The 12,427-nt window shown below is 48.7% G+C and overlaps 1 protein-coding gene across 14 annotated transcripts in view; it reads left to right on the top strand.

Moving 5' to 3' along the window:
• The window catches only part of UBR4 (ubiquitin protein ligase E3 component n-recognin 4), a 1,980,383-nt gene that overhangs the window by 173,030 nt on the left and 1,794,926 nt on the right, over positions 1-12,427 (top strand). For all 14 annotated transcript variants that reach the window (XM_085609056.1, XM_085609055.1, XM_085609054.1 and 11 more), the window contains exon 15: positions 10,424-10,611. In XM_085609056.1, the coding sequence (XP_085465182.1) occupies positions 10,424-10,611 (188 nt within the window). The remainder of the gene's footprint in view (positions 1-10,423; positions 10,612-12,427) is intronic.

Below are 12,427 nucleotides of genomic sequence, written 5' to 3'. Positions count from 1 at the left end.
GTGCCTCGCCACATCTTGCCTAGCCCTCCCCCAATCTTGCCTAGCCCTCCCCCAATTTACTATCAAAATCAGCGTTGCACTCTGATTCTGTCCAACAGAGTGATATTGTGCTCCAAAGGAGCAATAGAACCGGTATGGGAGGCAGGAATAGGACTGGGCTGTTTCTGGTACTTTCCGTTCCCCAAGTAGGATGGGGGGATTAAGTCAGATTCTGGACACCAAGCTCTTGAGTCAATTCCTCAAAAAGAAGTTGAAAATGATGACACTTGCTCAGGTTCTGCAGGTATTGGAAGCAGAGAACTGGATTGTGTCCATGGCCCTTTAGCTCCAATAGCCCACTGGAAGTGTGTCCACTTTGTGCTGGGGTTCGGCCATGTAGGAAGCTGGCTCTTTGTGATATATCAAAAATCTGAGATCCTGTGTAAAGAATCCAGGGGTTGCCTTATGAGGGGACAGGGATTTGCTATGGCAATCTCAAAGTGCTCTGTTAGGGGGTAGTTTGGTCGAGCCCTTAGGCTTAACACAGAGGAGTGAGTGCAAGGCATTTTCAAATGCACACAATGATCAATAAATGACGCACACAACTCGAAGAGATCCACACCAATTTATAAAAATAGCAAGTATCTTTATATGTGTTTAGGCATCGGAGACAAATCGTTCAGGTAAGTAGGTTTTTAAATATAAATTCTTTTCACCTCAAAACGTGGACACAGTGCAAATCTTTAGTTCTGTAATGTTATCCTATGGAAGGAAGAGCAGGCTCTGCAAACAGGTGCAGTACAGCAACTTGTAAGGCCAATCTCCAGGAGTTAAGGTGAGTGGCGGGCTAGGTCCAAATCAGCACTTCCAGTACACCACCCGAGGCACGAGGGCGGGCGGGTCCAAAACCGCATCTTGAGTCAAATACGTTTTTATGGAGATCGGTCAATGCGAAAAGAGTCTGCAGGCTCTGGCTGGAAGGCCAGTCTAATTGAACCAACAGTAGGGTTCAAGTCTTGCAGTGCTCTGGGACGTAGGGACACCTGGGGTCCTCTTCTCCATGATCCGGGGGCGAGGAGTGCATACGTGACTTTGGGCATCAGGTTTTCTTGGTGGGAGCAGTAGCACTCAAGGAGGCCTGTGTGCAGAGGCTTCAGGCATCGTCTGAGAGGTGAAGCCACGATGGACTCTAGCTCTGAAATGCTGGGGGACCTTGTTGACAACGTTGACCTACTTCAACATGGACCGAGGGCGACCGGTACAGTGGTTGCTTCAAGTGTCAAGTTTTGACCGTTCCGGAGGCCTCAGAGTCTTTGCTTCAGAGTTCCTGCAGGGCACAGGAGAACAGGTCTGCTATTCACTGGATGTCTTGGGTCTGTCGAAGGCAGGGCAGTCGTCCCAAGTTTCTGGAGAAAACAGCTGCAGTTCGGTTCTACTTTGGTGCAGTTTTCAACGAGGGATGCAAACAAGCCGGCAGAGTTGGTGTCCGGTCAGCAGCTACTTCCCTCCTTTCTGCTTTTGCAGCTCTTCGGTGTCCTCTTTTCAGGTTGTCAGTATCTGCTTTTCTGGTGCCAGGGGCTCGTCTAAATACTGAAATCTGATAGAGACATCTAGCCGCAGATTTCTTACCTTTGAACTTCCCAGGCGTCTGACTGGATTCGGATGATTTTTCTTGAGCAGTACCCCTGTGTGAGAAAGTGGCTCTGTATATACTGTTCCCTAATAGGTACAGGGTGTACAGAGTCCACAGTCCCCCAGAGGCTGATAGAGGTCAAAGTTAGGTATGACCTTACTCTCAAAAGTGTTAGCTTGGTCGAGCAGTAAGGCAGTACCAGAGGACAGTGTAAAGCATTTGTTGTACACACTCAGTCAGCAAATGGTTTCACACACTCAATAACTGAACTCTAGGCCAATGGTTTATATATATAAAATATATGCTTGTTTTATTTTTAGAACCACAAAGGGGGTCAAAATATACTTTCTCAGAATGAGAGGTTGAATATAAATACTTTTGTCTTAACCCCTTCCCTGCTCATGACGGAGCCGCTCCGTCATGAGCCACGGTTGCCGTGTGCTCATGACAGAACGGTTCCGTCATGTCACGGCCGTTGGCGGCCGCTCCGCCTACGCGGCGCTGTTTCCCCGCCTGTGCGGGGGGGACAACGGAAATGGGTGGAGTCATGACGGAACCGTTCCGTCATGAGCACAGCTCAACCGTGGCTCATGATGGAGCGGCTCCGTCATGAGCACAGCGCCACCGCGCTGCCCCCCGCACCCCCCCGCGCCGCGGCGGAATTCCCGCCGCGGCGAAAGGGTTAAGCAATAAATTTGTGTAAACAGTCACAGTTGGTTGCAATAAACAATCCTATTTCCTAAACATAACAATGCATTGAGCTCAATGGTAAATTCAGGTTATTTGTAATAAATTACTTTTCAGTTTACTTTTGGAATTCCAGGTCTGGCTCCTAGATCCAGCCTTGGGTCAGTATTCAGAATCAAGTGATGAAAGTCGACTTAATAACTGTAATGATTTTTAAATAATATTTAGCTATTTCAAAAGTTAGCACTTAGAAAATATTTCAAAGAAAACATTCAATGGATCTCTATGGCAAGAAATTCAAATTGCAGGTAGAGTACTTTATCGTTACTTTAGTAATCCATGACTGGGTACCTACACCCAGGACTGGGGTCCTTATCAAAAACAGGTAAGTAATTGCGTTTGCAGAAATGGTAAGATTTTAAAAGAATATTTCAAATTTGCAAAAATAGACACTTAGAAGAAATTTCACAGAAAAGCAGACAATGGTTTCCTATGGGAGAAAAATGAGTTAGAGGTAAGTATAGTTGTGGACACTTTTCAGGGTCAGGTCTGGGCACCAAGATCCAGCACTGGGAGCTCACCTAGGAGCAGGTGAGTAAATTCGTTTTTGTCACTTGGCTGATTTTTGGTGAATATTTGCAGTTTTGAAAAGTTCACACTTAGAAGATTTTTGAAGAAAAAGCCAGTCAATGTTACCCTAGGAGGAAAATGAAGTTAGCGGTTTAAGGGTAAGTACTCGACTGGCAGAGTTGAAATTCCGGGCATAGACTCAGGGGTCCCCCAGTGTCAGGTAGGTACAGTTGGTTCACCCTCAGCGGTTTCAGGACGGCCGGGTGCAGAGAGAGTTAGGCCCAATGTTATCCTATGAGGGATAGGGGGGCCTTGGTTGGTGGCTGCTGTCTGGCAAGCCACGCGGCTGTGGGAGCTGGGCTCCTGGTCACTTACTCAGGGCAAGTGGGGAAGTAGGTTAGTGTAGAGAGTGCGCTGCCAGGGCCACTCGGGCGGCTGAGTGCAGGGTGCTTTTGAGCCTTCGGGCGCTCAATGGAAATCAATGGGAATGTTCCGGTTTGGAAAAAGGCTGCAGGCTCGGGGGCGAGGATGTTTCAGGTGCCACCACCACTTCGAGAGGTAAGTTGGGTAGTTGTAGGTTAGGTGGGTACCCCGGGATTTGGCACAGGGGGCCGCAGGGCGCCGGGTGCAGGGGTGCCTTTTGACGTCGGGAATCTTACCCTCTGGTTGATCGCGGTTGGGGGTGGCACTCGGTTCTGAGGCTGCAGGCTTCTTCCGGGATGTCGAGGGGGGTCCTTGGGTGCCGGACTCGGGGTCACAGTCGCCGTGGGGTCGTCCTCAGGGTCTTTGTCCACTCCGGCACTGGCCAGGCTTGGCTGGTGCAGAGTGTGTTGGGTCCGCGGTTCCGGGCTGCTGCCAGGGGTTAAAAATAGGTTTCTTGAGTAGAGCCTCTACTCATGGGAGTCCCAGGGTCTTAGAGCCAAAAGGTAGCCAGGTCCTCCGGGGTTGGTGAGGTTGCTGGCCACGAGAGATGCCGCGCTGGTGCAGGTTCGAGAGTCGACAGGCCGGTAGGGCTGGGGCCAAAGCAGTTGGTGTCTTCTTCTCTTTTTAGCAGCTGCAGGGCAGGTCCTTGTTCTTCTTGCTCTTCTTGTAGTTTTCTATCTGGAATCTCCGGAAGGAAGGTTCAGGGTGCCCCTAAATACTAGATTTAGGGGCGTTACAGGTAGGTGAAGGCCAGGGACCAATGGGTCCTTGTCCTGGGGTGGGTACACCCCCTATCCTGCCTCTCTCCTGTGGGAGGGGGGCAGTAGCCTAATCCTGATAGGGTAGGGCCTCCCATCTTCAAGATGGCGAGAGGCCGGAGATGTGCTTAACCTCGCCTCCCCCACCTGAGGGGTGGGGTGGGCAGGCTGGCACATCCCCTGTCCTTGTATGGGGTTTCCGGCCAAGCTTCCCGCCAGAGTGGGGTGGTTGCAGTGGCCTGGGGAAACTCCAAATGGCGGCCTGCCTTTGAAGCTTCCCTTTGCTCATCCTGGGGGAGGAGATTTCTCACCTCACCCAGGATGTGCATTGTTGCAGGCCCGGGAGAGCAGGAGCCCTCCCACCCAGGGGTCCAGCAACGTGTCTGCTGTGTGGCAGCCTGGGCAGCCTCAGAGCAGACGTGGATTGTAAGTTAGCTGTAAGGGGGCATCTCTAAGATGCCCTCTGGGGTGCTTAGTACATTAAATCCTACACTGGCATCAGTGTGGGTTCAATGTGCTGCCAATATGGTGCTGTGGAGCTCGTGTTTGACAAGCTCTCAGCACCATGTACTCTTAAATGACCGCACTGCACTTACAGTGCCCAGGAATGGACCCGGGTACTGTAGGGGCACAGGGCTCCTGCTCCTGTGCCCACACCATAGGCGTAATGCACCCAGCTAGAGGGGTGGCTGACATATGCCTTGGCAGTGTAGGTGATGGGCATGGTACACAGTGATGTGTGCCATGTCGACTTTGTTTTGTCCTGCACCCAGACACTCAGCCTGCAAGGGCAGTGTGTGTGTAAGGGTACAGGGCCTCTGAGGGTGGCACAATGAGTGCTGCAGCCCTTAGAGGCCTTCCCTGGCCACAAGGCCCTGGGTACCTAGGGTACCATTTACTAGGGGCTGACATGTGGTCAGGGTTTGCCAATTTGGAGTTTGTGTCGTTTAAGGAAGGGACATAGGCCCTGGGCACCTGATTGGCAGGAACCCAGGGTACACTCAATCGAAGTACATTCAGCAATTTAGCAAAAAGTGGGGGCATACCATGCAAGAAAGATGGCACTTTCTCACGCCCTGCGTGCTGATAGATGCCGTTGGTTGATTCCGCATGATGTCATCGGAGTTGTCTTGGTCAACGTGATGTCTGCGGCGTATATATAGGTGCCACCTCGGTGAGTTTTTCTTTCTGCGTCATTTTTTTACATACTTTTTTTTCATTTTTTGTCTACATTTTTTCACTGGTGTGTATGTCCTCATTGTAGGAAGCTGGCTCTGTATATACTTTACCAAAGTACGGTATAGTGCACAGAGTCCAGTGTATCCCCAAAGGCTTACAGAGGTAAAAGTAGACAATACCTTACACTCTATGTGTGGTAGTGTGGGCTAACCGTAAGGCTTTATCAGTGGGTTGTGTTAAGCATTTGTTGTACACACACAGGCAAGAAATTATGTCAGACACTCAAAGACTGAACTCAGACCAATTGTTTGTATTAAAAATATTTCTTTAGTTGTATTTTATTTTTAGAACCAAGCAGGACTTGGTACAGGAAAATAGAATTATACTTTTCAAGACAGATTGATCGAAACAAGCAAGCTGGATGGAAATGACTTTTGTTACAGGTTTGTAAAATATTTCAAAGCAGTAAGTATTTGTAATTTCTCTGTGATAACTTTTCAGATGACTTTTTATAGTACTTTTTGGATTACTTTTACTAATTGGTGTGATATGCCTAGATATCACACTGGGAAATTTCCTAGATAAAAGGTAAGTAAAACACTTTTGCAATAAAACAGTTACTTAGGTTTCCATACAAAAATTCTCAACACTGTTTTTCAGAGGATAACAGTCAATTCAATCCTATGGAGAAAAATGAGGTTATCGGTTTGTAGGTATGAAAACGGTCTTGAGGGTTTAGTTTCTGGGGTTAGAACAAGGGTTCCCCCAGGGTCAAGGATGCACTCAAAAAGCACCCTCAGCTGCACTAGGGCGGCCGGGTCCAGAGTACAGAAGCCCAGTGTTAGCCTATGGGGCTAGGGGGCTGTTGGTTAGTGGCTGCTCTTGGGCAAGCCACAGGGTTTAGGGAGCAAAGTTCCTAGGTTAAAGCTCAGGGCAAAGAGCGATCCAAGTTAGCACACAAGGTGCACCCACAGGGGCCGCAGGGTGCTGTTTTGGCGTCTGATGGCCTGTTTTCAGTAGGGATTCTCCGGTTGCAAGAAACACTGCAGGCTCTGGAACGAAGATCTTCTGGAGGCGACCACGAGTTGGAGAGGTAAGTTGGGATGCCGGGACCCTGTTGGTTAGGCCACCCAAGGCTGTGGGTCATCTGGTGCAGGGGTGTCTTTTGGTGTTGGGTTTTTCACACCGGATCTGGTCGCAGTCAGGGGGATCCTCCAGAAAGGGGCTGCAGGAGTCGTCAGGAGTCTTGAGGAAATGGGGCCACCAAGAAGGCTCTGGTGACTGGGGCTTCGTTTCCATCTCTTCCAGTGCTCTATTTTCTGCTTGAGATGGCGCCGTTTGGGTCACACCCTTGCCGTGCGTCGTTTGCTTACTGAAGGCTTGGCAAGCAAGTCTTTAATAGAGCCATCTTTTTTTATTGTTGCGAGGGTTAGTCATTATTATTTGCAGGGTCAGATCCAACAAATTGAATGAAGCAGATTCGCCGGGGAACTGCCTTGTGCGGCCTCTGTGGCAGCTCTGAGCAAGGTAGATCAGGCAAGCCGCACTGCAAGGTATTGTGTTCTCTCCGGTCGGCGCGAACAGCGGCGCAGCTGCAGAATGTTCAGCTCGACCTAGGGCCCAGTCCCATGAAGTAGCTGCCAATTCACCACAAGGCAGTCGATTGGTGCAAAGCACTGTGGCCTAGGTGCAAAATGCCTTGTTTCTGGGATAGTCTGTCAGAAATCACCCATGACTTCTTGGGGTGATGGGGAAGGCTACACGTGCCTCAGCTGGGGCTCTCGGAATAAAGCACGGAGTGTCCGCTCGGCATTAACAGGCCACCAACAGGTTTTTTGCTGGGCTTTTCTCTATGGCTACAGTGCCCATTGCCGCCACGGGTTCCGATTCAGCGCTGCCTCACCGCACCCGCCCGCTGTAACACCGCATCACTGTGGATGCCACAGCCTCCGGTATTCAACATTACCCAGGCAGACATGCTGGCTCCATGGCACAGAGGCCCTCTTCCTTGGGCCCCGGTAGGCTGCGTTATGCTGCTGTTATACTCTCCTCTCACCTCGGTCCAGTGCTAGGCAGGCTGGCTTCGCTGCCGGTTCTCGTGTGGGGATCTAGTTTCAGCCCCATGGCGCCTGTGGGTGGTTCACGTCCCTCCCCTGTCTCTTCTCCAGGTGTCTCCGCAGTAGTCCTCAGGTCGCTCTATCCCTATATATTGCTGCGCTTCTTCGTCATTTCTAGGCAGGCGCTATCTTGTGTGGCCACATTCCGGTGTCCCACAAAGTTGCGACTTCTGTATCTCCACTCGGGCTAGGCATCCGGTGTCGTAACTTGTGCCAGGCAGTCCTGATGGCCTCTCAAGTGTACCGGACTGCAAAAGGGAAGTTGGGTGGTTCCATTACCGTGGCAAATAACGTGGCTGGTAGAGGAGCTCTGAGAGTCTGCTACTGCCCGTTCGCCGTCTTGGCATTTGCCCCCCACACACCATCCCCCCAGCAGTTGTTCTTTACCTGACCTAGCATGTCCGGATGCAGGGGTGCTGGTTGGGTCAGTAGCTTTCCCTGCTACACCAAAGACGAGGTGGAAGGGGGCCCATCTAGAAACAGGCTGCAGAGGGGGACTTGGTGACAAGTCCAAAAGCTCCAAACGGGGGTGGGGGCGTAGTATCTGTTTGTGCAAGCCCTGGGAGCAAGGAAGCACAGTCTGTTCTCAAAAACCCGGGTTGGGGTGCTCGGGTGCAGAGTGGTTAGGTCATCTGGGCTTGTGTGTCATGGGCACTCACGTAGTTTGTCTTCACCGATTGGGGGGACAAAAACAGGACAACTGGGCCACTCTTGAAGTAGATCTCTGCGTTGCTGATGTTCCTTGATGGCTGCTCAGTCTTTGTCCAGATTGAACTCAAACAGGCTTTGGTTGCTGCAAGGGGTCTGGTACCCTTGGTATTGGTCCTTTGCTGCTTTGGTTGGGCTGGGTGTCTTCTCACTTGGTGGGGAGAAAGATCTGACCTCCTGGAGCTTGGAGACCTCTTCCTTGGTGGCTGCTGCATCGGTGGAACCAGGGCAGCAGAATGGTCAACCGGACTTTGATATTTTGTTCCTGCAAGCAGCATGGGAGTAGCTCCTCTACTCCAATGGAGATTTCTGGCAATTTGTGAAGTGGTGCTGGCAGCTCACCAGGGTTCTTGGCAGAGGCACAGTGGCAGGATGAGTTGATTTGTCGCGATTGTCGGGACAGGTGCATACTGGCAGGTTTTGGTCCTAAAGTCAGCAGCTGGTCCTCTGTTCTCACTTCCTTCGCTCTTCTTTGTCCTCTTCTTCTTGTGTCTATCAAATCCGAGTTCCTGGTCTCCATGGTGCCACCTAAATATTCAATTTCTGGGTGTTATGGGGAGGGTAAGGAAGTAGCCAATGGGCTACTTACCTCTGGGATGCCTACGCCCCCTTATGACCACTTCCTGTGGAGAGTGGTCATAACCCTGAACCAATGTATCTAATTTCACCAAAAACCAAGATGATAGAATTCTATTTTCCGTGTTCACTTCAGGTAGCCCGCCTTAGAGGTGTAACCGGCGTAATAGTTAACACGCCTCCGTACTATCTATTTTTCCCACCTGTCCTGGTGCCAAATGGGCCCTGGGGAGAGGTTGGCATGTTTCTTGTCTAGGGGATGCTAGGGTTGCATATCAAAGGCGGCAGAGGCCTTTGATGCATCCTGTCTTGATATGCCGATTACTTGCCATCCTTCTTGGAGGATGTGACAACACCTTTGGCCGAACAGGCATTATTTCTGACTTCATAGAGAATGGGCGCTCACCTTCAGGGGTTCAGAAACCTGTTTGGTAGCAGGCTGGTCTACACCAGTCAGCCAGTACACTAGAGGTTGGTAGGTTTTCACAGGGCACCTCTAAGTTGCCCGCTGGGTGCATGTTTTAATAATCCACTACTGGCATCAGTGTGGATTTATTAAGAAAAGGTGTTAGATACCAAACACCATAGGTTTCAGTGAAGCAGTCATGTAGCTAAGGAACTTCTAATGACAACTGTCCGGGACATGTAGTCAAGATGGCTTCCCTGTTCACTTGTACATCTAGTAATTGGACTAGACCGCACTGGGGCATATCTGCTAAAGCAGAAATATCTTCAGATGTAATGTAATGCACACTGCCTTAGGGCTGTATGACCTGCTGTAGAGGTGACTTGCATATATTCCATGCATTGTCTGGGGACATGGCACAAAGAGTGTGTGCCAGGTCGTGTTTTCACTTTTGACTGCACCATTTCACGCAGCCTGTAGTGGCAGTCTGCATGAGTTTGGTGTTGGTCCCTTAAGGTGCCACAATACATGCTGCTGCCCTTAGGTGCCCTCTTTAGTACCCATGTCCTAGGTACAAGCGGTACCATTTACTAGGGTGCTAAAGGTCTTGCCAATTGTCGAATAATTGCACAGTTACCTTGTTTTTGGGAAAGAAAACTGGTATTGGGAACCTGGTTATCAGAAACCCAGTGCACTTCAGTCAAAGTTGCATCGAATACCATGCAAAAAAATGGGAGTGACCGGGTCAAAAAGGAGCACTTTCCTACAGCTGTCAATTTAAAAGGTGCGGAACCTGTGGTTAAAAGGCTCCATCAGAAGAAGTTGCTTACCTTTGGTAATGCGCTCACTGGTAGAGACTTTATCGGACTGTAGATTCCTCACCAACCTGCCCATCTTCCCCCCTTCTGTGAAATGATCTCTACCCATTAATAAGAACCTGAGTCTAGAAATCTGCACAATGGACAGAGCAAATTTGCTGTTGGAGTTCAGCGCCTGGGGACACGGACAGAGTGTCACCACTCTGGCACCTAGACACCTTTGCAGGTAGTAGTGCAAGCTACACATTTTAATTTTATTTCACCAAAGGTAAGCAACCTGTTACACTTTTCTAGTTCATATTGATTCACCTGATTTTAGGAAGTTAATGCGGCATATTCAGTGCTTATCTAGGACTTGGGTCAGATTAAGTCTGTAATTCTTGTGACTGCTAGAGAAATTGGTGTAGCTTTAATAATGAGGTCTCTGCTGACACTAGAAGGTACGTTTGGTGTTGGACTCAGTTGTGGTTGGTAACATTACATGCTGAATCGTGTGCAATCGCCATGAAAGAAGTGAAACCTTTGGGACCAATTGAATTAGTGATGAAGTCTAATGCATTTTGTTACAGATGATGACAGTGAGCCTATCCTGGGCCAGTGGTTTGAGGAGACAATCTCACCAAGTAAAGAGAAAGTGGCCCCACCACCACCGCCGCCTCCACCTCCCCTGGAAAGTTCCCCAAGGCTGAAGAGTCCCAACAAACAGAGCACCGCAGAGAATGGGAACATCCTGGCTTGTCGCAAGGACCCCGAGTTGGTAAAGATTGTGACATTATAATTGGAGGAGTAGAAATTCAGTTATGCATTAAATCTGCCTTTTGTCATCCTTTATTATAGACTAGAAGACTGGGCTCCTTGTTACTCTTGCTGTCTATTAGGTTTTTTTTTCTCCTATTTCCAGCAGTTGGCATAGAACCTCTCCTTTTGAAAGTGTGGGTACAATCACATTGTACTCATAGCGCTCTAATTGCTACACTAATGCCTGGTATGCTGTCTCTAAGAATGGGATACTTTTTTTTTTTTTTTGCACTGGATCTCTCCTCTTCTCTGTCTGTACTTTGAGCCTGCTTACGTACGTTTTGTTTGTGTGCCTAATGGGGCTGTATATTGTTAGGATGGGTAGGAATCGCTGGTCTGTAGTGGTTTAGCGTCTGATGTGTGGATGCTATCATTTGTATCTGAGGTTGTGATGGCAATGCCACTTGTTCTGGCTGTGTAACCTTAGGCCACTGCCGTAAGGATCATATTGGATATATCTATGTCAAGATTGTGATGCCTCTTATCTTTTGCCCCTCATTTGGTCTCCCCGCACCCTGTTGGCCTTTCTGTATGAAATTGTAATTTATTTCCTGGTACAGCTGTCATGGTTTTGATGGGTGATTCATATGGTAGGTCATAAATGCCCTGCGACGACATGGTGTACATTTTTGGTTGTTGTACGCAATCTTGTGTTACCATTGTCTTTGCTGCATCAATATTTAGTAACAGTGTGACTTCATCCTCATGTATGTTGCCATTTATTTGTGGTCGACACAACTGATATGTTTGAGCCATTTTAATTAACACTTCGGACTAGGGGGGACTAGTCACTGTCTGCTCGTACCGAATATACCTCTGGGGTATTAAGGAGCATAAAATCCTCATAATTTTCTGAGTTAGTCTGCCAGTGCTACAAATCCGTGAACTTGCTGTTGTAACTGCTGAACTCCACCTGGAGCCTTTGATGCCTGGTACTGGTTATTGTACCCTGGTGTTATGATACCGTCCAACCAAGTGTTTTTTTTGCATCCCAAAATCTCCCTGGGGTTATCTTATTAACTTTTCTTAAATGCATGTGCCAGTCACCCCTCTCCTCTCTCTTTCCTTTATATTGTTGCCAAGTGATGGGGCATTTTATTTTGCTAAGGGGTCTAGGTTACGCACTGCAGATGATGACTGATATGATTGTTGTGTTCTTCAAAATACATCCGGTGCCTGCTGAAATGTATCAAATGTAGCTAATGTTTTCACTATGGAGTTTAGATCTAACTGGCTGCAATAATTTCATTTAAGTTCCTGTTGTGGCTTTTCCCATATGATCTGGATTGGGGAGGACACCAATTCTTATAGGAGGCTTGTTTAGTAGATGGTGCACACTTATTTCAATGATGCACTTTGCACTAATCCAGGCAACCTGTATTGTGATTTTAGTAGCCTTTGCTAACCATAGAATGCTCTCAAAGTGGTAGTTGTGTTGAGCAGCCTTCATGCTCCTCTTGAAGGAGTGTTAAGAAGCATGTTTTACCAGTTTGATACATCTCCTACCCGGATATATAAACACAATACTCAAGAATACATCAAATGCAATCCGGTAAGTAGCACAAAATACATTGGTCCCCAGGTGGAGACTAAACCATATTTTCAGAAAGTGGAATGCAAATTGCAGAGGAAAATGGGACTTGGACCAGAAGACCCAAAGGAGCTGGGAACACAAGGAACTACCCAAGGTAAGTACCCAGGAACCCCAAGGAGGCTGTGTACAGAGTGGGAACACAGCCACGTGACCAATGGAATTCAATGGAGAAGTCACAGTT

Source organism: Triturus cristatus, chromosome 1_2 (assembly GCF_964204655.1).
Source record: "Triturus cristatus chromosome 1_2, aTriCri1.1, whole genome shotgun sequence".
Classification (NCBI taxonomy): Eukaryota; Metazoa; Chordata; class Amphibia; order Caudata; family Salamandridae; genus Triturus; species Triturus cristatus.
This window is presented reverse-complemented; position numbering and strand designations above follow the sequence as displayed.